Genomic DNA, 24,751 nt, shown 5'->3' with positions numbered 1-24,751 from the left:
GTAGAAGGCATTCTTGTATGGAAAGTCAACAATTTGATATCATTATATGATCTCCATGACATGTTGAATATCAAAGATGCTGCCAACTCACAAGAATTCCATTGAACTTGATATCAGAGAATGTATATAATTTGAATCCCTTATCAACATATGCTGTTGTACTGGAAAAAGGTAAGATTATCCGGCTAGCCTGCAAACTGGCCTTGGTAATCGAATAAGCTTCTGGGAAGGAAGATTAATTGTTGACGAAAAGCCAATAAAAAAAATAATATAGTCCAAAACAGACCGATGTCATTAACTTGTTAATATAAATTTCTCTCTACATTTTATTTCATCTCAATCGTAGTAGATTCAAGGCACGACAATTAGAAGACAGATTATAGAGAATGAAACCTAATTACATATCAATGCCTACGTAATGTAAATTACATAAGCAACACCTAAATTGGATAGCTTAATTAGTCAATGCTTTTCTAAAATACTGCAGTTGGTACTCAGCAATGTCAACCTCGTGCTTGAATAAGAAACCATTCAAATAAAAGGAGTCCCCTGGCTTGTATGAAAAATCACCAAAAGCTGGGTTCTCTTGTCTCCTTCTGAATTGAGCTTGATGGGCTCTTAACCTATGATTACAAAGAAAGTATTTGCCTCTCCACATTTCGTACATTGAATCCGACACTGTCACGTCTCCAGCAACAACGTTACTTTGGCTCCAAGGAAGTGTTGTATCTTCTTCATTATTTGATCGAACACCCTCACCCTTATCTTCGTCCTCGTACGCAAGTTCGATTCCAAACTCTTTTATCCACAAACCGCACTTCACAGAAACCCGTATTTCGTCCCCACTCTCCAGTTCATCACTTCCAAACACCCAATGACTTAGCCATAGCATGTCTTCGTTCTCTTTTGGAAGACCCATTGCGACAGGGGAATAGGTCCACATACGACCCTTGGTCTCATTACTCACTTTGAGAAAGTGTTCACTGGCAACATGTACACCACCCTTACGATCAGGGAGTCGTGTGTATACAACGCATGCATTTAAGCCTCGGACCTTGATATTAAGATGTGAAGGTACGATAATCGACAACAACGAGTTACCCATGCTCCTGTAGCTGAACCAATCTGGAATTTTGCTCCCATGAATGAAAATGCTAAATATGCCGCATTCTTTCAGTACCTGTTTCACGGAGATGACAACTTCAAATAACTACAAGCTAGCAGTTAGATATTCAAACTTGGATAAAATCGCTCAATCATTACACCCCAGAGTCAGATTCGAATTTTGTTTTTCTTACGTGATCGATATATCTACATATATATTCAAAATAACGCATTTATCTAAGGATGATAATCTCTCCTATCATAATCATTTGAACAACTAAGCCTCTGAGCCATAGAAATTATAACCATAGTCCATAACAACAATATATGACAGAAAGAGAGAGACGGAGAGAGACACAGAGAGAGAGAGAGAACCTGAAGGCAACACTTCTTGGTTGTATATGTCAGGTAGTTGATCATTTCGACCTCGGTGCTTTCAGTGGATTCCAAGTTAAACAGGCCCACATCTTTGATCATTTCTATGTCAACGTTTCTCAACGGTTTTATTTCGAACAAGCTTTGAATTTCATCTAACTTCTCACATTCCTCAAAATTTTTACTCAATGATTCGAAAGCGTTTGGTAAATTTGTTATTCTTTTCAATGATGTACACCGACCTGCTTCCAATGTCTTTAATTTTGGTGGAAGCTCCGGAAGCATTTGGAGCTTTGTGCAACCCTCTACCAGCAGTTCTTGGAGCATGTGAAGACCGTTCATGTTTTCCGGTAGGTTTGGAATTGGGTTTGCAGATAGATCCAAATGCTTCAACGCCGATAGGACACCAAGATCACTAGAAATCTCTGATAGATTGCAGTTGGCAAGACTTAATCTTCCTAAAGAATGTGGTATACTTTTGAATGAGAAACTGGTCAATGCAAGATTTTTTCTTGGTAATACCCACGACGTTAATGATTGCCATAAGTTAGCTGATAACAGATTGAATTTCTTCATAACACTAGCTCCTGAGTAGACCTGCTCCGTTGCATTACCGAGCTTTGAGCAACCAGAAAGAATGAGAACTTGAAGAGATCCTGACCTACTCAAACTTGGAATCTTACTGAGATTTTTGCAGTCTCTTAGATTCAAAACAAGAAGTTTCTCCAAGTCTCCTATAGACTCATCAACCTCAACCAAACTTATACAATCTTTAAGAATTAATCTCTCAAGGTTAGGAAGTCCCGACATGTCAGGGGTTGTCAAAAGGCTGTGTGAATGACTGAGATTAAGAACTTTCATTCTGCCAAGAAACTGTAAAGGAGAGATGCAATTAGTTTCCATGAATATAATTGATTTCATTAATTTGTGTGTGTGTTAATTTGTGTGTGTGTGTGTGTGTGTGAGAGAGAGAGAGAGAGAGAGAGAGTAGTAGTATAGTACCCTGGTTCCCTTCCAAACATGTTGCAGGCTGCTATTCCGCAAGTCAAGAACAACTAGATTTTCCAAACAAAAATTGGCTGGTATCGATTTTAAAGGAAACCCTCTCCAAGACAACCATGTCAAATATTTTGGAAAATCTTCAAAGCCTCCACAGATGCTTACATTATTGAGCAGGAGCAGTTCAAGATTGTTCATCATTGTAAATGCGTCAGTTCTGAACTTCAAATCATTTGATGCGGGAGTTGAGTTTGTTGAAGAAAAGTTACTTGCAATTGATTTCCAAGAAAAGAAATCAAGCCGACGACGTCTTGCAAAATTTCCTTCATAATCTTCAACATTGCATCGTTTTTTGTTACTTTTACCAAATAATGGCTTCAAAGACTCATCTTCCATCAACACAGGCAGGTTGAGCATGAGGCCCTTAACAGTTGCCGTACCCTGCAAACAAATCGCAACATTCTATAAGTAACCAGACACGCAACATAACTCTTAATACACATACAAGCGAACGTCATGTTTTTCTTACCGTTCTTTTTCTCAAAATATTAAAGGAATCTTTATGCCACACTATCCTACGCTTTCCGGGATCTTGAGGTGATTCTTCACGAATAATTCCCCTTCCCATGTCTCTAAGTAGGTGATGCATGGCCAGCCTGTTGTCTTCATTATTGATTTTTACTAGACATCTGTCCACCAGATTTTGAATTCCAATCCTCGTGTAAAAATCAAGGTTGTCCAGTACTGTAATTGCAAAATCCTTCTCCTTTCCAATGAAGAAACCGGCTACATAGAGGAATACATTTTTGTCATTATCATCTTGTAGAGAATCATAGCTTACTCGAAGAACTTTGTGAACTTTGTCATCAGGAATTTCGCATAACTTCTGTAAAGCACTTTTCCATACATCTACTGCTTTCCCAGATAGAGAGGATCCCAAAACTTGAAGAGCTAATGGTAGCCCTTCACAGTGTTGCACTGCTGGTCTTGAAAGTTCCATGTAACCTTCAATAGGATGGGCTTGTCCAAATGCATGCCAACTGAAAAGCTCAAGCGATTCATCCTCATTCAATTCTTCAACCTCGAACATTGCATAATCTTCATGTGCCTTCAACAAATGCTCGTGCCTGGTTGTTACGATTATTTTACTTCCTGGATAAAACCATTCCCGCATTCCAAGAATTGCGTTAAATTGATCCAAGTCATTCACATCGTCAAGAACAATAAGAACTCTCTTGTTACAGACAGCATGTTTGATCTTCATTATCCCTTCATTTATGTCGTATATTTTATCTGCTTTCCCTTTTTGGATGTCCGAAAGAAGTTTCCTTTGCAAGCGAACGAGACCATATGGCTGTTCTGAATTTGCTCTAATATCTGCAAGAAAGCTGCTACCTTGGAATCTTGCATAATTGAGGTTATAGGCAGCTCTGGCAATGGTGGTCTTGCCAATTCCACCCATTCCACATATCACAGCTATACCAACATCATTTGATCCGTCTTGTAACCACATGTTTATGCCTCGTACACGATCGTCTATGCCAACAGCATACGGTGCAACGTTCAATGCTTTGGGATCCAATTTACTTCCGATCTCTTTAACAATATCTTGGATAAACTGCGACTCGTACCTATAAATTATAAATCAGATCAGAGTATAGAGAGCACAATTAGATCCTTTTTATTAATTTTTCCTGATGGATCAGAGTGAATCAATTTGATGATGTATCATCCGTTGGAAAGAATATATATGGTAAACTCCTGCTAATGCAAATTGAATATAGGGTATTAAACAAATGAATCTTTTTAAACATCCATGTCAAAATTAATCAAAAGCTAAAACATTCAAATTGAAGTTTTTCAGGAAAAAAACTTAATTACCTATTTTCCAAAACCATCCCTGCCAGATCTGCAACATCTTTAAGTGCTCTTCTCCACCCCTCCACCTTGTCCATCTCCTCCTTGAAGCGCTCTTCATGTCTACAAAATGATTCTTCGAAACTCGCAGTCTGCTTCCTCACATGGGACGGATCCACATCATAGAAAACCGGCAAAACAAAGTGTCCATCATCACTTCTTCTACGTTCCATGATCTTAACAAGTTCGTCCAAGCACCACCGCGATGAAGCATAGTCCTTGGAGAAGACAATTATCGATACTTTTGACTCATTTATAGCATTATGTAACTCTGCTGCTATATCTTCTCCTCTCTTGATTTCATCATCGTCTCTAAAGGTGTGGATTCCTGCCAGCTCCAAAGCCCGGTAGAGGTGATCAGTAAAGCTCTTACGCGTATCTGCCCCTCTGAAACTCAAGAACGCATGATAAGTACATCGGTAAGAGCGTGAAGAAGTGTCGTGCAGCTGCATGGAGCTTGAAGCACCAGCCATTGATACTATTTGCAAATGAAGAGATGAAGACCTCTACATTATTTTGCAGAGTTTCTAAGAGAGAAGATATTATGTGCAACGGAGATGTCCCAACAGTAAAAAGTAAGAAGGATGCGGATGGATGGACTATAATGACCAGAGTGGTGGTAAAGTCCATTGCCCCACCAGCTACCAAACACTTTTATGATTCCAATTTCCACACTTAGATGTGATACACATTGAAGAGGAATTTGAAAGTCCACAAAAATACACACGTTAAGGAATGGAGTAAATTGTACAAATGGTCCCTCAATTTTAATCAAATTGGAACAATAGTCCCTCAACTAAAAATCCATTACCATTGGTCCCTCAACTTATCAAAATGTGTAGCTATAGTCCTTTTCATCAATTTTGTCAAAATTTTGTCAAAATAAGCTATGTTGGAATGACCATTTATATAATTAGGGTCCCTTAACTCATCAAAGTGTATAATTATGGTTCTTTTCGTCAACTATGTCAAAAAATTTGTCAAAACGAGTTATATTGGAAGGATCATTGCTACAATTGGGTTAAAGTTAAATGACCATTTCTCCACTTGAATTAAAGTTCAGGGACCAATGGTAATGAATTTTTAGTTGAGGGACCATAGATGCACGTTTTGATAAGTTGAGGGACCAAAGGTAATGGATTTTTAGTTGAATGACCATTGCTCCAATTTGATTAAAGTTGAGGGACCATTTGTACAATTTACTCTAAGGAATGCAAAGAGAAAACAGTCTAATACAGTGAGGGTGTATTAGTAAAATGAAAATCCGATTTCCAGTCTCACAGACTTTTTTCCGACATGTTACTGTTTCCCTAGCCTTTTAGCGGTACAAGCCTACAGGTCTAATTTTCCTTCATCCTTTTTTGACTGTTTAATTTCCCTGTTTTTTTTTTTTTTTTAAACTGTTGTTTTAGAGTTTGTTTTGATTATATTTAGTTTTAATGCTAATGAATTGTTTTTAATTTTCCAAAAATATTTTTATTATTGTGTAGTGGTCTTCTAATTGTGATAAAAGTAGGGGTAGCAAAATTTTGCGACGTACCGACCGAACTGATCGGTCGATTCATATTGATATGGTAGAGTATTGGCATACTTTCACAATCGGTTGGCATTATGCCAAACCGACTATTAATGGTATGACTTTAATGTTGGGTTTTGTATACTAGCGAGAGGTATACACTACCGACCAGTATATATATTTAGATACTTTTTGTATTTTTTGCATGTTTTTCTACTTTTGCACTACTTCTCGCAGCATTGCTCTCTCAGTTTTTATCTTCTTTTCAACGAACCAACACTTCTCTTGCCACCGCGCTAGCTGACGGCCCTGCCATACAAATTGGTGTTGGCTTATTAAGTTATGATTTGATTTTCATTCTAATTTTTAGGATTAAGTACCTAAAGACCCTCAATCTTTTAGTGTCATTCCAAATTAGTCTCAACATTTTAAAACATTCTAAACAAGTACTCAACCTATTAAAAATGTTACATCCATTAAGCTCCGGTTAATTTTTTTAAACGTAGATTATATTCAAAATCCACCAAATGAGTATTTCAGGGACAATATTACCATTAGTTGCTTCAAAATATAAATTTCAAACATAGATTATCTAAATTTCAAACATAATATGGAACTCAATGATCAAACACGTATTGAATTGAATCGAAAATGGACCCAAAATGAAATACATCAGGAGGGCAATCTCTTAGCAAAGAAGAGGGTTAAGAATTCAAATAAGATTTCAATAAATTTATGTTTCATGTGATTTCCTCATTCGTTGATTCTCGGCTCGTAAAGCTTCTGGTTCTTCTTTGTGGGCAATGAACATAGTGTTGGCCGCGTCATGGTAGTTCATACCATTTCAACAACCTTCATGACCTTATCGATGTTGGTGGCTTGAGTTGTAGGGTGGAGTTGGTGGTTTTGCGTTGGGTTCGAAGGTGATGGCATGATGAGGGTGGTGGTAACCGTTAGTTGGTCAAGGCTATTCTTCCATGATTTTTTTTTTAATTTGGAGGCAAAGTAAGCCTAGTTATTTAACAGATTTTTAACTGGGGCTTAACAGATGTGACATTTTTTTATAGGTTGGATACTTGTTTGGAATGTTTAAAAATGTTGAGACCAATTTGGAATAACACTAAAAGGTTGAGGGGTTTTAGATACTTTATCCTAATTTTCAATAATCACATTATTTAGTTTACAAATTCTTTTTAGCATTACTTTTTTTCTTTGTAGTTTGTTCTTCTGCACAAGCGGTGTGTGGTCTTGGACTGATGTTTTTGTAGGTTTTTTTAATAGTAATGTTATTACAGGTCACTGCTTGTGCTATTTACCAACTAAACCAGCCAATAATATTGGACGAACCGATTTTTTGGCAAATGTAAAAAGACGGTTAGCTAGCTGTAACTGATTTTTCAGTCATTATGCATATGTGGCTAGTTAATGGCACAATAAATTTAACACGGTTTGCCAACCGAACCCAACCCCACCGTAAAGGTGATTGTGCCTAGGATTCTTTTGGTAGAGGGATTGAGTGTTTTGCAAAGACTAGAAGGCAGGAACAATCCATTCGAAACGTGACCCAATATATAGGGAATCAAACTTCATATACCATGTGGGAGAAAAGTTGAACCCTCTTGGTCAATGCAAATTCGCTAATGTCGTTGTTGTACTGTTATGTCAAAAACTGCCACCCCTAGTTTATGGTGTGTCTACGTACACATAGATATTACTAAAGGAGACTTTGGATGCGATCATTAGTTATGAATATTCTTTGATTGAAACCTTGTTGGTTTTTAATTTTTGATCGAGGTCCTTGAAATTAATGTGATAATTTATTTCTATGTACATTACTATATTTTTTAAATTAAAAATTAGAAATTTTAGTTGTTTATATAAATGAGATTTTAAATAAAAAAACCATAATTTGTGGGATTAAAAATATTAAAATATAAATATACTATTGTGTGTGTGTGTGTATATAAACATGGATACATTCATCAAAATTAACCAAAAAATTTAATGTATCAAAACATGGATACATTCTTCAAAATCACAAAAAAAAAAGAAAGATATTTAGGCTTAATAACATCAGTAAATTTCTTCAATTAAACTTGACATGGATACATTTTAAAATCAAAGAAAAAAGAATGTACCCATATAAGTTTAAAAATGGATTAGAAAAAAATTGAATAGATTTTATATAAAAAAAAGGTACTTTTTACATATAACAAATTGGTATATTTAAGAATGAGTACATTTTAAGATTAAAAAGTTTTACATGAATGGGTACATATAATTAGCATGGGTACATTTAGCAAAATAAAAAGTACAAATACAAAAAAATATATGGGTACAAATACAAAAAAACTTTAAAAAATATGGGCACAAAAAGAAATTAATATATAGGTACAAATTAAAACTGAAAAGAATTTGGTACAAGTTAAAAAAAATTACAAATTAAAAATGGGTACAAATTAAAACTAAATATATGATAAAAATTTTAATCATAAATATAAATATACTAATTGTAACATTTTTAACATTAAATGAATATATTTAGAAATAAAAAAAATATTTTATTATTGAAATAATTAATGATGTTATTAATACCCAATGATCTTGATCAAAAATTGAAAAAAAATAAGATTTTAATCAATGGAGTAGTAAAATGAATGATGAGAACCTAATTTCTCCTATTACTAAATAATAAAGATAAAATCAGTGTTTTAAAAAATTAGTTTTAAGACTTGTTTAGATGGTTTTTAGGGTGGAACTATAAAGAAGACGCATTTGAGCAGCGGGAGTGGGCTATAGACTAGCCTAAACGCCTAGGCTATCGCCTCAGGCACTTAGGTGAGCTGGGCATTTGATTTTTTTTTTTTTTAACCCAAATCCAAAACAACGTCGTTTTGGGCAGATTTATTTATTTATTTTAAATTCATGCTAATTTTATGTTTCTAACTTAGTTTCTATTAGTTTATTATGAAGAGAACTATTATTGGTATTACAAAAATCTCATTTTGCACTCATCACAAGTGTATTTTCGTTTTTAACTATAGAAAGTTTGAAGTGCACATTTTTTATTTTAGCCTATAACCCGTCATATCATATTTATTTGAATAAAACCCAATAATTAAAATCCAACTAAGCAACTTACCAAATTAAGTGTGTGTCAGTTTTGTAAGAATAAACTCTAACAATTCATCAATCTAAAGAACATGGATACAACCAATTAAATCACAACTCCACTAAACCAATAGATGAACAAAAACACGAGAAAAGCTCGAGAACTTACCTGCAGAATTGGAACCAGATGAAGAAGCCATTGCGACTTCACAGCTTAGTGCCTTCTCCTCTTTTACAAATCTCAATGGTTCTTCCAGACAATAGGACTTGGAACTCTATATAACCGTATATTGCAAGAGCAGTGGCATAAGCTTTTATAGCACTCCTATTGTCATTCCCTATCAGAATAGACTTAGGATTCAAACATCACAATTGATACAACATATCAATCCCAAACATGTTCTATTACCGAGTTCTAATCCCACAAGGATTATTCAGAATCTCACAAAACTTATTCCACAAGGAAACCAAATAACTTAAGGCTTTTGACCAAGACTTTTCCATATCAATCTTAAACACAAGAACTGATACCTTCCATAACTCATACTCATAAACTTACATTCTCCCACTTGAGTATGAACATGCAAAACCAGTCTTTTAAGATTTATAGAAATGATCACCAAGTCCAAAATCAACAAGCTCACAATCACACACCAAAATACATTTCAAAATATGGAATTCAAGAATCTAATCTGTACAACACAGAATCGATCCAACAATCACAGCATATCTGATCTATACATTCATGTGAAACAATTTTAGAGTAATACCAAAACATTATTCCCACTGATATTAGCCAACTTCATAACAGAATACTAATTATCAGAACACATTTATCAAACTCAATAGTATAATAACAGTTTATAAAGAATGCTCCAGCAAAATCCAAAATGATCTTCTTAGCAATCTCAACTATTATTAGATAAACTTGTCTTCTGGAACAATTAATCACATAATTGGAAAAATTGAACACCAAAATAAACTACCAACTAGATAAGCATAACTAAGCCAACTAGACTACTTTAGTTCTGGGAATCTTCAAGCTCATCGTTGCCATGTTCTAACTGAACAAAAGCAACTATCTTCAAGCCCTTAAATAGTACACTCCCACTTATCTAGGCCATACTTAACACAACCAAGTTAAGTACAAGTTAATAGCAACTATATTAACTAAAAATCATTCCAATACAATGAATGACTAATCAGAATCCATATGGAAACCAAATTTGTTTCCTTTTGAATGCTAACATCATAGGATCCTTCTCATTACTTAAACAAATTAAGTAACACAAATAATTCAACCAATTGCTTCAATAAAACCATAAACTGGTTTTTAAGCATCCAAATGAATTATTATGGTCGGCCTAAATACTCTTAGCCTTATGCTTACATTCGAACATATGATTCTCCCACTTAAGCATAAGTAGAATGTACTGCACAACCGATAAAGAAACCGGAGATATGAACCAATTGGTTCCCGATTCCTCCCCAATTGCATAATCTCAGTTTAGTCATAAATACCTAAACCATTATGCAAACAGTCTATGTATCAAAAGATAGTCACAATCCATTTGGAAAAACTTATCTCACATAAACCCAAAATCACCAGTTTCAATAATGATCAAAATCAGAATAGCAAACACAATATTTTTGTATTCAATTTGATCCTAACTAGTTCAATATCCATCGAGCAAAATCAACCAAATTTGATAATGCCTAGATATATATCACAACAATATGTCTTGATTAAAACGAGATAATCAAGACCACTATTTCTTCCTCCCTATTTGTGATTTCAACCAAAACATAACAGCGGAAACATGCATCATAAATGAAATCACAAATATACATATACAATAAGCATGCATCTTAAACTCCATGATTTTCACAATACAATAAGCACAGGCTTCCTTATGAATTCATAAGTTAAATCAATATGCATTCGGCAATGTCAATTTGTGTTGTACAAAAATATAGACAACGTCTCACATAAGCTAATTTGTTTATCATCCTTGTATATGGATGACACAAGCTAATTCTCAAAATTCATAGCTTGACCTGAATGCATCATTGGATCCATATTCGTCAACCCGATTGCAATTCCTCGGCTCCAAATAAATGAAACAAATTATCCATCAATGCTCGAGACCCAACCATGTGGATTGCCATCACTCCAAATTCCCATGGACCTCGTACCATTGCAGATTATCGAAGTGAATTGCCATTATTATAGACACGCCGATCCAAAATCATCACCAAAGTTATCAGCCAGAATCTCGTTGGCACCAATTCCCGGAAAAAGACAATTCTCATCAGATTTCAATAAAACAAGAGAAATAATAGAACAATGAACGAGTTAACGTCAATATGAAGGGCCATAATGATAATATAATCTCAATATGCAGGTAACATGATCTTTGTTCAATGGTTCCGCAGAATTGATTAATGAAATCAAAACTATGAACCCTTTTAAAGATCCCTGATTTCCATCTTTTTCACCACTAAAATTTTAGCTCATTGAATCAATTTAGTTATATACATATCCTTGAATTTAAGGATATACATAGAGTAAACAATTGCAATGATATCCACAAACAACATTAATTGTTCTAACTGCAATACTATTTGTCATACTTATGCAGAATTGGTTAGCACCGATTGTACAACATAAAACAATAAGACAAAACTTATTTGGTTGATTTCTCATTAGTTATACCAGTGGAAGCAATTTGTAACGATCTATGCAACCATTCAACTCAAAACTGCATCGGCATCCAAGGTAATCAGAAAAAAACATAACAATTTCAAGTTTTCCTTTTAGCATGACAGTATGCAAAACAAATTTAAAAATTGAAACCTCAGGTGTGAATTAGATCATAATTCATACCCTTTGATGAATCGTATGAATCATGGCATCAATATTGACTCAAAATTAAGATTTGAATGAGTGATGAAAACCCAGACTTCGAAGAACACCATCGAAAGCGTAAAACCCAGATTTTGCAATCGGTGAATATATATTTTTTTAAAGTATTATACAAAAAAAAAAAAAACGACATCGTTTTGAGTTCATATATTTCTTAAGAGTCCTAAGGCTTAGTTCGAAAACCCAGACAGTGCAACTCGTTCCCAGATTCAATGATTTTCATGAAGAATTGAACTTAATGGTTAGAATTCTAGGCTCTGATACCACATGTAAGAATAAACTCTAACAGTTCATCAATCTAAAGAACATGGATACAACCAATTAAATCACAACTCCACTAAACCAATAGATGAACAAAAACACGAGAAAAGCTCGAGAACTTACCTGCAGAATTGGAACCAGATGAAGAAGCCATTGCGACTTCACAGCTTAGTGCCTTCTCCTCTTTTACAAATCTCAATGGTTCTTCCAGACAATAGGACTTGGAACTCTATATAACCGTATATTGCAAGAACAGTGGCATAAGCTTTTATAGCACTCCTATTGTCATTCCCTATCAGAATAGACTTAGGATTCAAACATCACAATTGATACAACATATCAATCCCAAACATGTTCTATTACCGAGTTCTAATCCCACAAGGATTATTCAGAATCTCACAAAACTTATTCCACAAGGAAACCAAATAACTTAAGGCTTTTGACCAAGACTTTTCCATATCAATCTTAAACACAAGAACTGATACCTTCCATAACTCATACTCATAAACTTACAAGTTTTATATTTTTTGGATTCCTAAATATACCCTCATCTAAGCCAGTATGGAAAGGTATTGTAATTACGTTTTAATTGATCACGTGCATTGAATTTGGCAAGGTATTGTAGCCATAAAATCTGGTTCTAGATATAGGAATTGATTTGGAAATATTTTAAATTTCAACAATATATTTCAATTTGAATATACCTAATTTAGTGTTTAATTTCAACAATATCTATTGTTTAATCTTATAAAAGTAATTTACCTACTGTATAATTATATGAAGAGTAAATTGTAGCTATGGTCCCTGAACTTTACTCAAATTGGAGCAATGGTCCTTCAACTAAAAATCCATTACCATTGGTCCTTCAACTCATTAAAACATGCAGCTATGGTCCCTCAACTAAAAATCTATTACCTTTGGTCCCTCAATTTTAATTCAACTGGAGAAATGGTCCCTTAACTTTATCTCAATTGTAGCTATGGTCCTTCAAACATAACTCGTTTTGACAAAATTTTTTACGTAGTTGACGAAAATGACCATAATTACACACTTTGATGAGTTGAGGGACCCTAATTAAATAAATGGTTATTCCAACATAACATATTTTGACAAAATTTTGAAGAAATTAATGAAAATGACTATAGCTACACATTTTGATAAGTTGAGGGGCCAATGGTAATGATTTTTTAGTTGATGGACCATTGCTCCAATTTGAGTAAAGTTCAGGGACCATTGCTACAATTTACTCTTATATAAATATAATTTACCTACTATGAAAATAACTTACCTACTGTTTATTTTATATGAAAATAATGTACCTATCTTTGAATTTTTACAAAGTTAAAGTATCTGCTTTTTGAATTTTTAACAAAATTAATTTACCTACCTCTTTTTATGGTATTAGTATACATAATGGTCCGTATATAGTTGATCTAATTAGGTTTTGGATTGGGGGAGTTCACGTTTGCTTTTTAAAATATTGCGTGGAATATATTGCGCTATTGTTGAATGAAATATGGCTAGAGTTAACGGGGAGAAGTTCCTGTTGGGGTTTGGTGGCTTAGATTAGAGTCACATTTGAGTTCCACATTCGCTAGAGGAAGAGCTATGTATTGCTTTTATAAGTAATGGTACCACACACATATTGCCAAGGTCATTTAGTAAAATCTCATACCCGTTTCTCCCGATGGCTAAAGTGGGAGGACTATCGTCAATACTGACCTCGTACGTGTGGGACTTGTGGGTGTGCTTCCACACAACAATTCCAACTTCTTTCAAATAACAGTAGCAATAACGAAATGAATTCAATGCTAGAACATTTACCTGCCTCTCAACCATGCTACACCCTTAACATTCCTATTCTGAAGAAACCAACATTCAATCAACAACTACAACCAACAAGAACAATAAATGCAATTAATCTATTAAGTTTTTTTTTTTTAGTACATTGATATTTTTACACTAAGGGAATGGGGAGTTCGGCTAAGCCACACAATAGACAGCCTAATTTGGTATCGAATTCGCTATCCACAAAATTCGAACCTAAGACCTCTTACTTACAAGTGAAGAGGAATACCATTAAACCATAGTGCTGAGTGGCAATACGATATATAATTGCAACTTTAATCTAACCATCTGATTAAACAAGCCGAAATATTTGAGAGGATCATAAAAGAAACACAGACACCAAAGAGAGAAAACAGAGGATTCATTGGGATACAATTTTCCATTAACCAAAAATGAATACACTCTTGTTTTAATACAAATACAATACCCGCAGAATCAGATACAGACCAAGTTTATCTATTAAAACATCATGAACTTGCTTTTTTATTGCTTTCCTTCATCTTGTGCCACTTTCTCGGAGCAATTCTTGTACACAACGATTGTATATAAAACGTTACTCTAACTATTAACTAGTCACTTGATCGGAACGACATGATATATGCCTGTCTTATTGCCGGAGAAATTTTCACACCCGTTGTACGCAAGAAATTTTCACTCTTACAAATGAACGGAGCTCATCATATTTTTTGAGGTTTCACAAACTATATATATGCATAATGCATGATGTCTTGCTTCGCCCAAAAAAGGCTAAGGCAATGCAGCCACAGAGCATCAAATTAAAACACTACACACTTGACATTAAACCTATCAATTCTAAACTTGTGAGCTGGTTTTTGGCCTAATGAAATCCACAAAATCATCCAATGCAGCCGCGGAGCTGGCCGGAAACCCGCCCTCAAACTTCCGCCCTGTCTCCAAGGCCCGCCTCTTCATATCTTCATCGCCCATCAGCCTCTCAATCCCTTTCAATATATCTTCTTTCTTAACCAATTCTTCAAAACTTTCACAAACTCCATAACCTACCTTGAGATGCTTTTGCACCAGCTTGGCATTGCAATACTGGTCCCCCCGAATGGGCCACCCCAAAATGGGGACCCCACGGCAGACGGCTTCCACGGTGGAGTTCCACCCGCAGTGCGACAAGAACCCGCCTGTTGACTGGTGGCTCAGTATCAGCAGCTGCGGTGCCCATCCGCATATGATCAAACCCCTCTCCCCCACTCTGCTCTCCAGCCCGTCCGGGTTGTACCCGCCACCCACCCCCGTTTGGATGACCCAGATGAATGGCCGGGTCGACTCTTCCAGCGCACTCGCCAGTTGGGGATACTCCTCCGCATTGGGACCCACTTCGCTGCCGAAGGCCACGTACAAGACGGACCCGCGTGGCTTTGAGTCCAGCCACTGAACGACGTCGTCTTCAGTGTAGTTCGATTGGCGCTGGTTTTCTTCGACCGGACGGTTCGGGTTCCGGTTCCGGTTCCAGTACGTTTCCGGCAATAGTGGGCCCACACCCCATACGGGCATCCCCATCTGATCTTTCATGTAGTCGATGAACGCACGGTCGATGAAGTCACACGTGTTGAACATCAGAGCCATGGAGCCTTCTATTTCTGGGACCCAGGGAGGTCGGTCTCCCGGTTTAGGCGGACCACCACCACCACTTCTTCCTTTTCCTCCTCCTCCACCGCCCCGAGGCAGGTTCGGGACGCCACGTGGAGGACCGGCTGGCCTTCGTTTAAGATCGGCAACCGAGAGAGCCATGTGGTCGGGCAGGCCGGGAATTGGTCGGAGCTCGTCGGGTCGGATATCACCGACGCCGACTTTCCAAGCGCCCCACTCCATGGAGGCGGCGGACGCGCCAAAGGTGAAGAATCCGATGACCGGCACTTGGAATCTCCAGAAGACCTCCTTGGTCCAACCCATTTGAAAGTCGACGATGGCGCAGACAGGGAGGGGCGCGTCGGGAATATCGGAAAGGCTGGCGAGGTGGTCGTGGAGGTCTTGTGTCGCTTGGTAGCGGAGCGGGTCGGGTCCTGGATTGGGTGGGCCCGGGGAGGCTGTGAGTTGGAGGATTTTGGCGAGGGGGTTTTGGGTGAAAGAGGAGGAGGAGGAGGGAATGACGAGGGTAGTATGGTAATTTCGGGAGATAAGGTGGTTGCAGAGCTCCGCGCAGGGTTGGAGATGGCCACGCCCAGCTCCTGAAACCACAAAAATCTCACCGCCATCGGCCATCGCAATGTATAGTAGAAGAAGAATGGTGAGGATTTGTTAGTTATAGAAGAACTAGACAGTTGACTGAACAAGTCAAAGTGACATATAGATGTTTGACTTTCAGCTTTAGACGTAGCAACACATTAATCTTGAGGGATAACACTTGTGCCTTGGCTCAATCAGTTTGTTTTTTTGTCAAAATTAAAAGGTAGATTTAGATTAATGTTTGGTTCAATTTTCTTTCTACTTGTTTTGTTCGATTTAATTTCGGTTCAATTTGGTTTCGGATTTGTGCGCAGATTCAAATTGCTGGATCCCTCTAACTCCCAGTTTTCATGGTTGAAAGGTTAATCATGATGGGTGCTAAAACACTCATTCCAACATCCATCCATGGCCCCTTGATCCACAAAGAGAGGTCCAACGGACCCTATCTGAAGAAACAAGCAACTTGACTGCTGAAAAGAGGGATGCGCTTGTCCCACATCGGCGGTGAATGCTGTTTATCACTTCTTTATATAGAGAAGCTAGGCAACAAGGCTTGTCCCTTCGGGGACATCCGATAAAATTGGAACGATACAGAGAAGATTAGCATGGCCCCTGCGCAAGGATGACACGCATAAATCGAGAAATGGTCCAAATTTTTTTGCTCTTTTTCCGTGAAATTGAATTGGATTCAGAAGCTTCTTTTCTTTTTTTGTTCTTTGTTTTCTTTTTTGCACTTTTTCCGTGAAATTGAATTGGATTCAGAAGCTTCTTTTCTTTTTTTGTTCTTTGTTTTCTCACCATTTTGGCGCTTTTTCCGTGAAATTGAATTGGATTCAGAAGCTTCTTTTCTTTGTTTGTTCTTTGTTTTCTCACCATTTTGGCGTCAAATGGAATGCAGATTTGAGTTTTAGAGGTTGGGAAGTAAGCAAGCAAGCATCTTTGACGGCTCGTATTCCAGGTTTGCCTACTAACTGTCTGAGAAAAACGACTTTGTTACTGTGTTCCGCTAAAGATTATTAAGCATATAGTTTACTGTGTCCCTTAGTATTTCTCAACGCATATGGTAACGAAGATAGCGTATACATTACAATTGCAGATAATGTATGTATTATAGTTACACTTATTTTAAAGAAATTAATCTCAACAAACAATAATTTCTCTGCATTTTTCGTTAACGTGCATTGAAGGAAGAAACAGAAATCTGGCCATAACTGAGCACAAACTAAGAAAGAATGAACTTGCTTCAACTTTGAAGTGTAGCTACGTAAAAACCAGACATTACTTAATTTTCCAAAATCCATGATCATCTCTGTGTAATTCTTAACTTTGACAGGACTTATTTAACCAATTCATGAAATGATCACAAACCAGATCATTTAATCAACTTGGTACATTTTCGAAAGATGACTTTCGCGGCTAGCCTGAAACATGGCAATAAGTTTGTCTCTAGACGGGCAATTATCTTTGATTATAGGAACATCTGCAAAAGTTGTCGCCCATGCTGATAACAATGGAAACTCTTCTTCGGTCACCATTTTCATTTCTGCTACGTCTTCAAACACACTCACTTAGTGTGCGAGCCATCCAAGTGCAATATCCACAAATCCAAGTTTCTCTCCGCCAAAGAATTTCTTTCCCTTTAGCTCTTCTTCCAAGTACTTCATGTTCTCCTTGGCTTTTACAATAGCTTCCTCTTGCTCTTTCCCTTCATAAAGGATTCCCCAATAGATGGCAAAACCTTTCATAGAAATCACAAACCAACCCGAATAATCACATATCGAAACTAGATTATGCTATTAACTACAATTTTCTTTTAATTTGCTTCAAGCATGAGCAAGTAGAGTAATGTCATACGCATAATACACCACTAAATGAAAAAATGTAGCCAAATATCCTGCAGTTTACTGTGGAAATTTGCGAACTGATCAGACAGCACATCTTCTTACTAAGATTGCAGTTTTCTTTCCTTATTTTTCAGGTAAGTAATGATGGTTCAGTTTAGTTATCTGATGTACTTTCAGTCGATACTTTTACTTATTGTGCAAGAAACTATCTGATTATGAAAGGCTAGTTTAGATTACCTTCTCATCGCCATATCCAGCCCAAAAGCGTGCAGTGGCTCACTCAAGAGGATATTCTGGCAGTAAGGAATTCTCCTTCCAAGTTTCGTCGACATATTCAAGAATTATGAGTGATTCAACAACTGCGTTTCCATTGTGCAGGAGCACTGGAACTTTTTGACGAATAGGGTTAGACTGAAGAAGTAAGGGCTTAGGGCTTTTGTTCGAAATATCTTCGTGGATTGTTTCATAAGGGACGCCTTTGAGTTGCAGCGCCCAAACTATTCTCAGAGAAAAAAGGGCTTGACCATATCCTGAAGAGCTTCACTTCTGCCATTTTTGTTAATAGTTTGAGCTCTCTTGTGCTAGGCAAGCAGGCCTTTTATGCTTAACTTTCAGTGTGGAATTTTGTTATGGTCTCCCTAGTGTTTGTTGTAATTATTATTGAAGCCTTCTTCTATATTGTCAAATATGAATTGCTCTCTGAATCTGTTACATGTTTCTCTCTAATTTTCAGAAATGACAGCCACGCACTATTTTTCCGTTTCTCCGACACTCTTCTGTATTTTAGCTATTGGATTTGACAAATGAAACAAAGACAAGAGACATGATTAAACAACAAAGTTGTGTAGGGAAGCAAAAACAAAGTCCGTGGTTATCAATTTTCTTAAAATATAAATTTTATAGGACTTGATAGAAGACAAGTTAGAAAAACATCACCGTTGTGAAATTAGGAAAAATTAGAAATCGATGTTTGCGCATTGCTGCGGGATTAAAAATTGTATAGAAGATTATATTGGAAACATATGAAAGCTTGTGTTTGATATATATATACAATACCTAAGTTCCAGAATACCTAACTTAATTCACTCTATAAAATGTATATATAGAATCTAAATAGATCTTAATCTGTTAATCCCTATAATAATTGGGATTACTAATATAGTGTCAAGAAATGATTGGACAGAAGAATATGGGTAAACTTGTGATGGAAGACAGACTTACAATAATTCAGCCTTCAATCCTAAGGTCCTTTGGATCGAAGAGCTAAATCTTAATGCAAGCTTTCTGCAATTTTCCAGAAATACAAATAAAAAGTTAAAATCCAAGTCTAAAAATTAACCAATATCCCAACTTTCTAATAAATTGTGATGACAAAATCAACAAAATAGAATGAAAAACATGACTCACATTTAAGGCATACTTGAATCTTGATCTAAAGTTGGTGGTGAGTCGATTGGCTGTCACCGACTCTAAATTAGAATTCATCAGAACCTAGAAATTTAAACAACGAATTTTACAAAATCAATATTTACTAAAACCCAATTACTTTTGTTTATCATGTATGATGGCTTGCCAAAGACTGAATAAAAAATGCACAATAAAGAGTCAAAACTAAAAAATCAAAAATCCATCTTCAAAGTACTATTAATTGCCACCATTTACCCAATTTTGTTAAAACTTAAATACCATGATCAATTTCCTTGCACTCTTCTTTAACCGCAGCACCAAAAAAAAAAAAAACCACATATTACTCTTTAAATACTAAAATTGAAGATCTTAAATCATAAATTATCCAAGACTTAATAAGCTCGTCAAAATAAGCATCCATCATAACAATAGCACTCAAATTGAGTTCCCTTGTTTCCCAACATTTTATGAGCAACCAAGCAGAGGAAAATTGTGTTAAACTAAACAGGTAGCATTTGTGAGATGGGTTTCACCTCTTTAAATTCATAATTTTTTTAACATGCATGTCCATCATTATTTCTTTAATTTGCTTTCGAAATGGGGTAAGATCATGTTGTTTAAAACTACTGTTAACATGTTATCATTGAACACAATATACCATGGATCAAACAATTAATGTTCGTAAACCAAAAAAAAAATATGAGAATTTGATGGAAAAATTATTAGTCTGACATGATAAGTTGCAAAACCTATATCACCATTCGTTTTGGCTCAATGATAATAAAAGCCTAACATGACTAAGTTGTAGTGCAAAGAATCATCATTCTGACTCCCTTGAATGATGAAAATGCTTATAATCACAAAGTTCTCTAAATTTGCAGAAGATATATACCACAGAATTAGACTAAAAAAAAAACTGATTTTCAAATACATACCAAAGTTGAACTCTTTCTCTAACTTTGGTATAAATAGAAAACACCCCATGCAACCAATTGCAAATGATGAGAAGTCACCCCTGGTGTCTGTCACCACCTTTTTTATATCCAAAGCCCCCTATCTTCTGCAACCTAAACCAACCAAAATCCAACACAACACCATGTTATACTTGCAATCTCTATCAATTAACAAACTTTAGAGCAAAAAGAGTCTTCTCCAACTGGGATTACAAAAATCCACCATATGATTTCAGATCAGTCCCCAAACTTGTAAAACATGTTTTTATGCAAACAAAACAACGAAAAGTACTAAAAACTTAAAACCAACCAAGTGGTTTTCTTTAAGCAAGAAATTGGAGCTAACACAAACATAATGTATCAAATTAACAATATGCAATCAGTGAACAATTTCAAAACAAAACCAACTAATTATACACAAATGAGATTGAAAGTTAAGAATTCACAAAACCAATTGAAAATCTAATTCCAAAATTCCAAACACCCACCAAATGATTTTGGATAAAGTTCTAAAGTCGAATACATGTTACCGATACATAAGGGTACATAAGAATGAGAAGTATGAAAATTTTAAAACAAAGGGTCAATCTTGATCTTTAGCAAATCACATTTTGAGCTTGACTGCTTTTCAGTTTCACTCTACCCTTATATTTGTTCTTCTTTATGAGTAGACCTTCCAACCCAACATCTATTCACAGATATAATTGTCCCTAGCTACACCAACACATTCCAAAATCATATATGCTCTCCAATGTAAACTAATTCTTAGCTAATTAACATGTTCAAATCATTATTTTCTCATATGATTATGTACCAATAGGATTAGGCAAATCTTTACCTTTACCAAACTGATGTCTGGATGCACCTTGTCCAGAATTTGATGACATTATATGTAACAACCCGTTCCCAAATTTTATGGTTTTTTTTATAATTTTAAATCATGAAATTACGAAAATGCCATTCAAAGCAAAAAATGTTGACTTTTGTTTATCGTTGTGTTGTGTCATGTAAGACTCGTTTCCTTGGCGTGTCCTTGTAGTACTCATCATTACAAACTCGTGATGAGCGCAAACGGAATGTAATTTGGAGTTATAACAAAGAAGTTATAGGCGAGCAAAGTTAGGAGTGAAATGGTCATTTGACCATCATCTAGAAGGCTCCAGATTTGCTGAAGCAGTAAGATGGTGCCACGTGGCCATGATGGAAGGATAAGAGGAGAAATGAGGGAAAGGAGAAAGATGGAAGAAGGAGAGAAAGGGGAAATGAGAAAAATGAAGGGGTGCGGACCAATTGGGAAAGAGGGGGAAAAACAGTGAACCAATGAGAAAAGAAAGAAATGAGGGAAGGGAGAAAGAAGAAAAGCACCACCACCAATGTTTTCCGACGCCTTTCACGGTGTTTATCCAGTGAATCACAAGGAACCACAACCACCAATTAACTCGGCGTCGTCCCAGCTTCCATTCCCACCCAAACTTGACGGCTTTTGGTCGGGATTTCACGACAAACGAACTTCGTCTTCTCCGGCACTCACAGCGGTACTCTCATCGTTCTGGCTTTTCCTGATGCTCACTACCACCTTCACTCGTCTCTCCTCGAACTCAGGAACAAGACCCACTCACGGTTCGAGGCATCGGAGTTTAGGTGACGTCGATTTGACGATCACCTATTCTAGGGTTTTCCGATGAACCGTGTCAGATTTCAGGTATTTCCCGATCGAATTGGATTCGACTCAGGCATGAAAGTTGTTCATCTCATTGAGCTCTACTTGCGTGTAAAATTTGGTAAATTTTAAAGTTAATCAGAAAATTGGGTTTCCATTCGTCGAAAACCTCCACATGTGACGGCGCGTGGCCTTCCGAGCCGCCGTTGACACACCTCAACCGCCGAAGGTCGAAGCGTGTTGGCCATCACCGGAAGGTGACGTAACCATAAGGTAAGTAATGTGAAAAAATGACTAAATTAAAACCAAACTATAACTAATTTAACTAAACAGTGAAATAGTGCGCAGTCGTGGGAAGAACCCACTACAATTATTCAGAGCATAATAGATAGTACGACTACAAAAGAGTAGTCAACTAGTTAAAGTACACTTATTACACAACAGTGGATAAGTTCATACTTTTAAACAGAGCTAATGTCAAAACTGCCGAAGATTTCTCAAGTGCCACAAAGAGTACAACTATCTAGGTCTTAGAGGGGCGAAAAACAAAATTGAGTGGGTCAACAAAACAACGTTTTTGTAAAAACCTTTACTTTCAAAGATAGTAACCCCTCGCTGTAAAACAAGTTTAGTTTCCTTAAAACATACTACGTCAGTATGTAAACAAAGCACAACAGCAATAACCATAAATATGCCAAGACATGATATATCAAATGCTGCAGTAATATAAACATGTGATAATCAAGTATAAACCCATCTATGCTAGCACGCATTTATGGAAACTATAACTATGTATAGATATAAAAACATATTGCCCACTCAAAAATACGTCGTTGGGTCGTAGCCTCCGAGCCTTGCCTGACCCCGTACGTCTTTGGGCCCTATATGTGAAATAACTATTTAAAATTAATTAATAACACATATACTGAAACTTAAATAAATCTCTCATAGTTTGCTCAAACTTAAGGTTTAAATATATGAAATTGATCTACTTGACGTCACCAACCTACACAAATTGACAGAAGGTCAATCGGAGGCCGAACGTGCTGCCTAAGGCATGGCCTTACGTGCCACCACGCACAGGCAAAGGCTAACGGACGTTAAGAATATTCTGTTAAAATGCTAACAGACGTTAACGTTATCTGATGCCGTTGGAATATTTCGTCAAAGTTGGCGGAATATTCCCTTGTTTTCTCAGGTGGTCCTTGCAGGTCGCCACCGTCCAAACTCGCTGGATTCTGGAAAAAGTCATCGAAAACTAGGGAAAAATTCAAACCTTCATATCTTCTTCATTTCTCAACCATTTTTCACAAAATTTATATGGAAATGAAGCTTATGAAGAGTAGAATCACTTATACCTTTCAAAAGCCCAAAAGGTAGACGGAGGTGGCCTGAAAAAGCCTCGAAAGGTATGGCCAAAATGGGGACTTCTCGAAAGCAGGTTGTTTCACGTCAAAGCTTCCTTAAACTTGTCCTAGGAGCCTCGGGGAGTTGTAGGAAAGCTTCCCCAACCTTCAAAACTCCTTGACTCAATCTGAAACTCGTTGAACTTAAACCCATTGAGTTCGGACCTTCCGAGTTCGATGTCTAAAACTCAGTCAACTCGTGATCCAATGGTACGATTGTGATCGAGGGTTCAAGAAGAGTCAATTGGTGTGGTTTTTAGGTCTCGATGGTAAGGTTTGGTGTGTGTTTGAGAAGGTTGCATAATGCAAGTGAAGAGGGAGTCCTTCAAGGAGAGAGATAGTGAATTTTGAAAATTGATTGGTGACTGGTGTGAGTGTGCAACTCATTGATTGGTTATGTAAGAGAAGGAAAAATCTAATTGGGTGGTGAAGAGAGAAATCGGGAAAAAGGAATGGAGGGGAGTGATTGGTGGAAAGAAAAATTAATTTGTTGTTGATTGGGAGACACGGATCCACTTTTTAGGGATAGGAAATCTGATTTCTTACAGTGTTTCAAACACTGATAATTTGTACGCATGTGTGTACCTGTGGTTATCGTACTTTAACGGAGTGTAACTTTTTCGTTACAGATCCGATTTGAGTCTAACACGCACTCTCGTGTTCGTAGTGACGAGTACAACAATCGAAAACAAAGTCCACGTCAGATTACACTTTTCCCCAAAAAGGGTAAAAATGTCAAATTACACAAACAGAAAGGAAATTACAGTGAAAATTAGGGATGAGTCGTCACAGCCGCCCTGTGGCGACTCGTGCGGAGGCGTTGGGGGGGGGAACCTGAGGTCCCTCCTTAGGTTTTTCGACATGCCGAATCCAAATCTGTTGTCCATTTTTTCAAATTTGACCATTTTAGTAGAGTTTTACTAAGTGGTCTTTATGTGCGTTTAGGTGCATCGGTGGAAGTGATCTCGTCCTCCCTAGTTCGAGTGGCTCCCTGGTAGCGGAATAACTATGAATGGACCCCTTCTTAACTTATATGTTTTTATAAAATATTAGCCTATCATGCATCTCATATTTCATGATTTGAGCATGTTTTATAATATGTTTTTGGAAGAATTTATGATTTCTTTAAATTTCTTTTACATAATATTTATAATTTATCGAATTTACGTTTTACTAAATGTTATGAATTATTCGATTTGTGTATATGAATTTCTATGGATTTTGAATA

General features: G+C 36.6%; 2 protein-coding genes, 1 long non-coding RNA gene, 1 other non-coding gene and 1 pseudogene across 4 annotated transcripts; 2 read left to right on the top strand and 3 right to left on the bottom strand.

The window, feature by feature from the left end:
- Positions 1-271: 271 nt before the first annotated feature.
- Positions 272-5,033, bottom strand: LOC126628058 (disease resistance protein RPV1-like). Its single transcript, XM_050297645.1, has 5 exons — positions 4,360-5,033; positions 3,008-4,109; positions 2,482-2,919; positions 1,480-2,352; positions 272-1,180 (listed from the first exon to the last, which is right to left on the bottom strand). The coding sequence occupies exons 1-5, from the start codon at positions 4,866-4,868 to the stop codon at positions 455-457; spliced, it is 3,648 nt and encodes a 1,215-aa protein (XP_050153602.1). The 5' UTR covers positions 4,869-5,033; the 3' UTR covers positions 272-454.
- Positions 5,034-14,508: 9,475 nt separating this feature from the next.
- On the bottom strand, positions 14,509-16,348 carry LOC126628059 (UDP-glycosyltransferase 89A2-like). Its single transcript, XM_050297647.1, has one exon. The coding sequence runs from the start codon at positions 16,287-16,289 to the stop codon at positions 14,871-14,873; it is 1,419 nt and encodes a 472-aa protein (XP_050153604.1). The 5' UTR covers positions 16,290-16,348; the 3' UTR covers positions 14,509-14,870.
- A 460-nt stretch (positions 16,349-16,808) lies between these two features.
- LOC126630858 (U6 spliceosomal RNA) lies at positions 16,809-16,911 on the top strand. The gene has a single exon (XR_007626139.1). It is a non-coding gene; the product is annotated as a U6 spliceosomal RNA (small nuclear RNA).
- Positions 16,912-17,522: 611 nt separating this feature from the next.
- On the bottom strand, positions 17,523-18,650 carry LOC126628061 (probable glutathione S-transferase; annotated as a pseudogene).
- Positions 17,974-18,801, top strand: LOC126628066 (uncharacterized). Its single transcript, XR_007625243.1, has 2 exons — positions 17,974-18,231; positions 18,476-18,801. It is a non-coding gene; the product is annotated as an uncharacterized LOC126628066 (long non-coding RNA).
- Positions 18,802-24,751: the final 5,950 nt, after the last annotated feature.

This window comes from Malus sylvestris, chromosome 7 (genome assembly GCF_916048215.2).
Source record: "Malus sylvestris chromosome 7, drMalSylv7.2, whole genome shotgun sequence".
NCBI lineage: Eukaryota > Viridiplantae > Streptophyta > Magnoliopsida > Rosales > Rosaceae > Malus > Malus sylvestris.
The sequence above is the reverse complement of the archived record's forward strand: the minus strand, read 5'-3'. Positions and strand labels throughout refer to the sequence as shown.

What these genes read in the sequence shown, in the direction of transcription:
- LOC126628058 (XM_050297645.1), bottom strand. Translation starts at nt 4,868, where the DNA reads ATGGCTGGTGCTTCAAGCTCCATGCAGCTGCACGACACTTCTTCACGC. An exon ending in ATATTTTGAGAAAAAGAACG is followed by an intron (nt 2,920 to 3,007) that starts GTAAGAAAAACA and finishes ATTTGTTTGCAG; the next exon opens with GGTACGGCAACTGTTAAGGG. An exon ending in ATGTTTGGAAGGGAACCAGG is followed by an intron (nt 2,353 to 2,481) that starts GTACTATACTAC and finishes TCTCCTTTACAG; the next exon opens with TTTCTTGGCAGAATGAAAGT.
- LOC126628059 (XM_050297647.1), bottom strand. Translation starts at nt 16,289, where the DNA reads ATGGCCGATGGCGGTGAGATTTTTGTGGTTTCAGGAGCTGGGCGTGGC.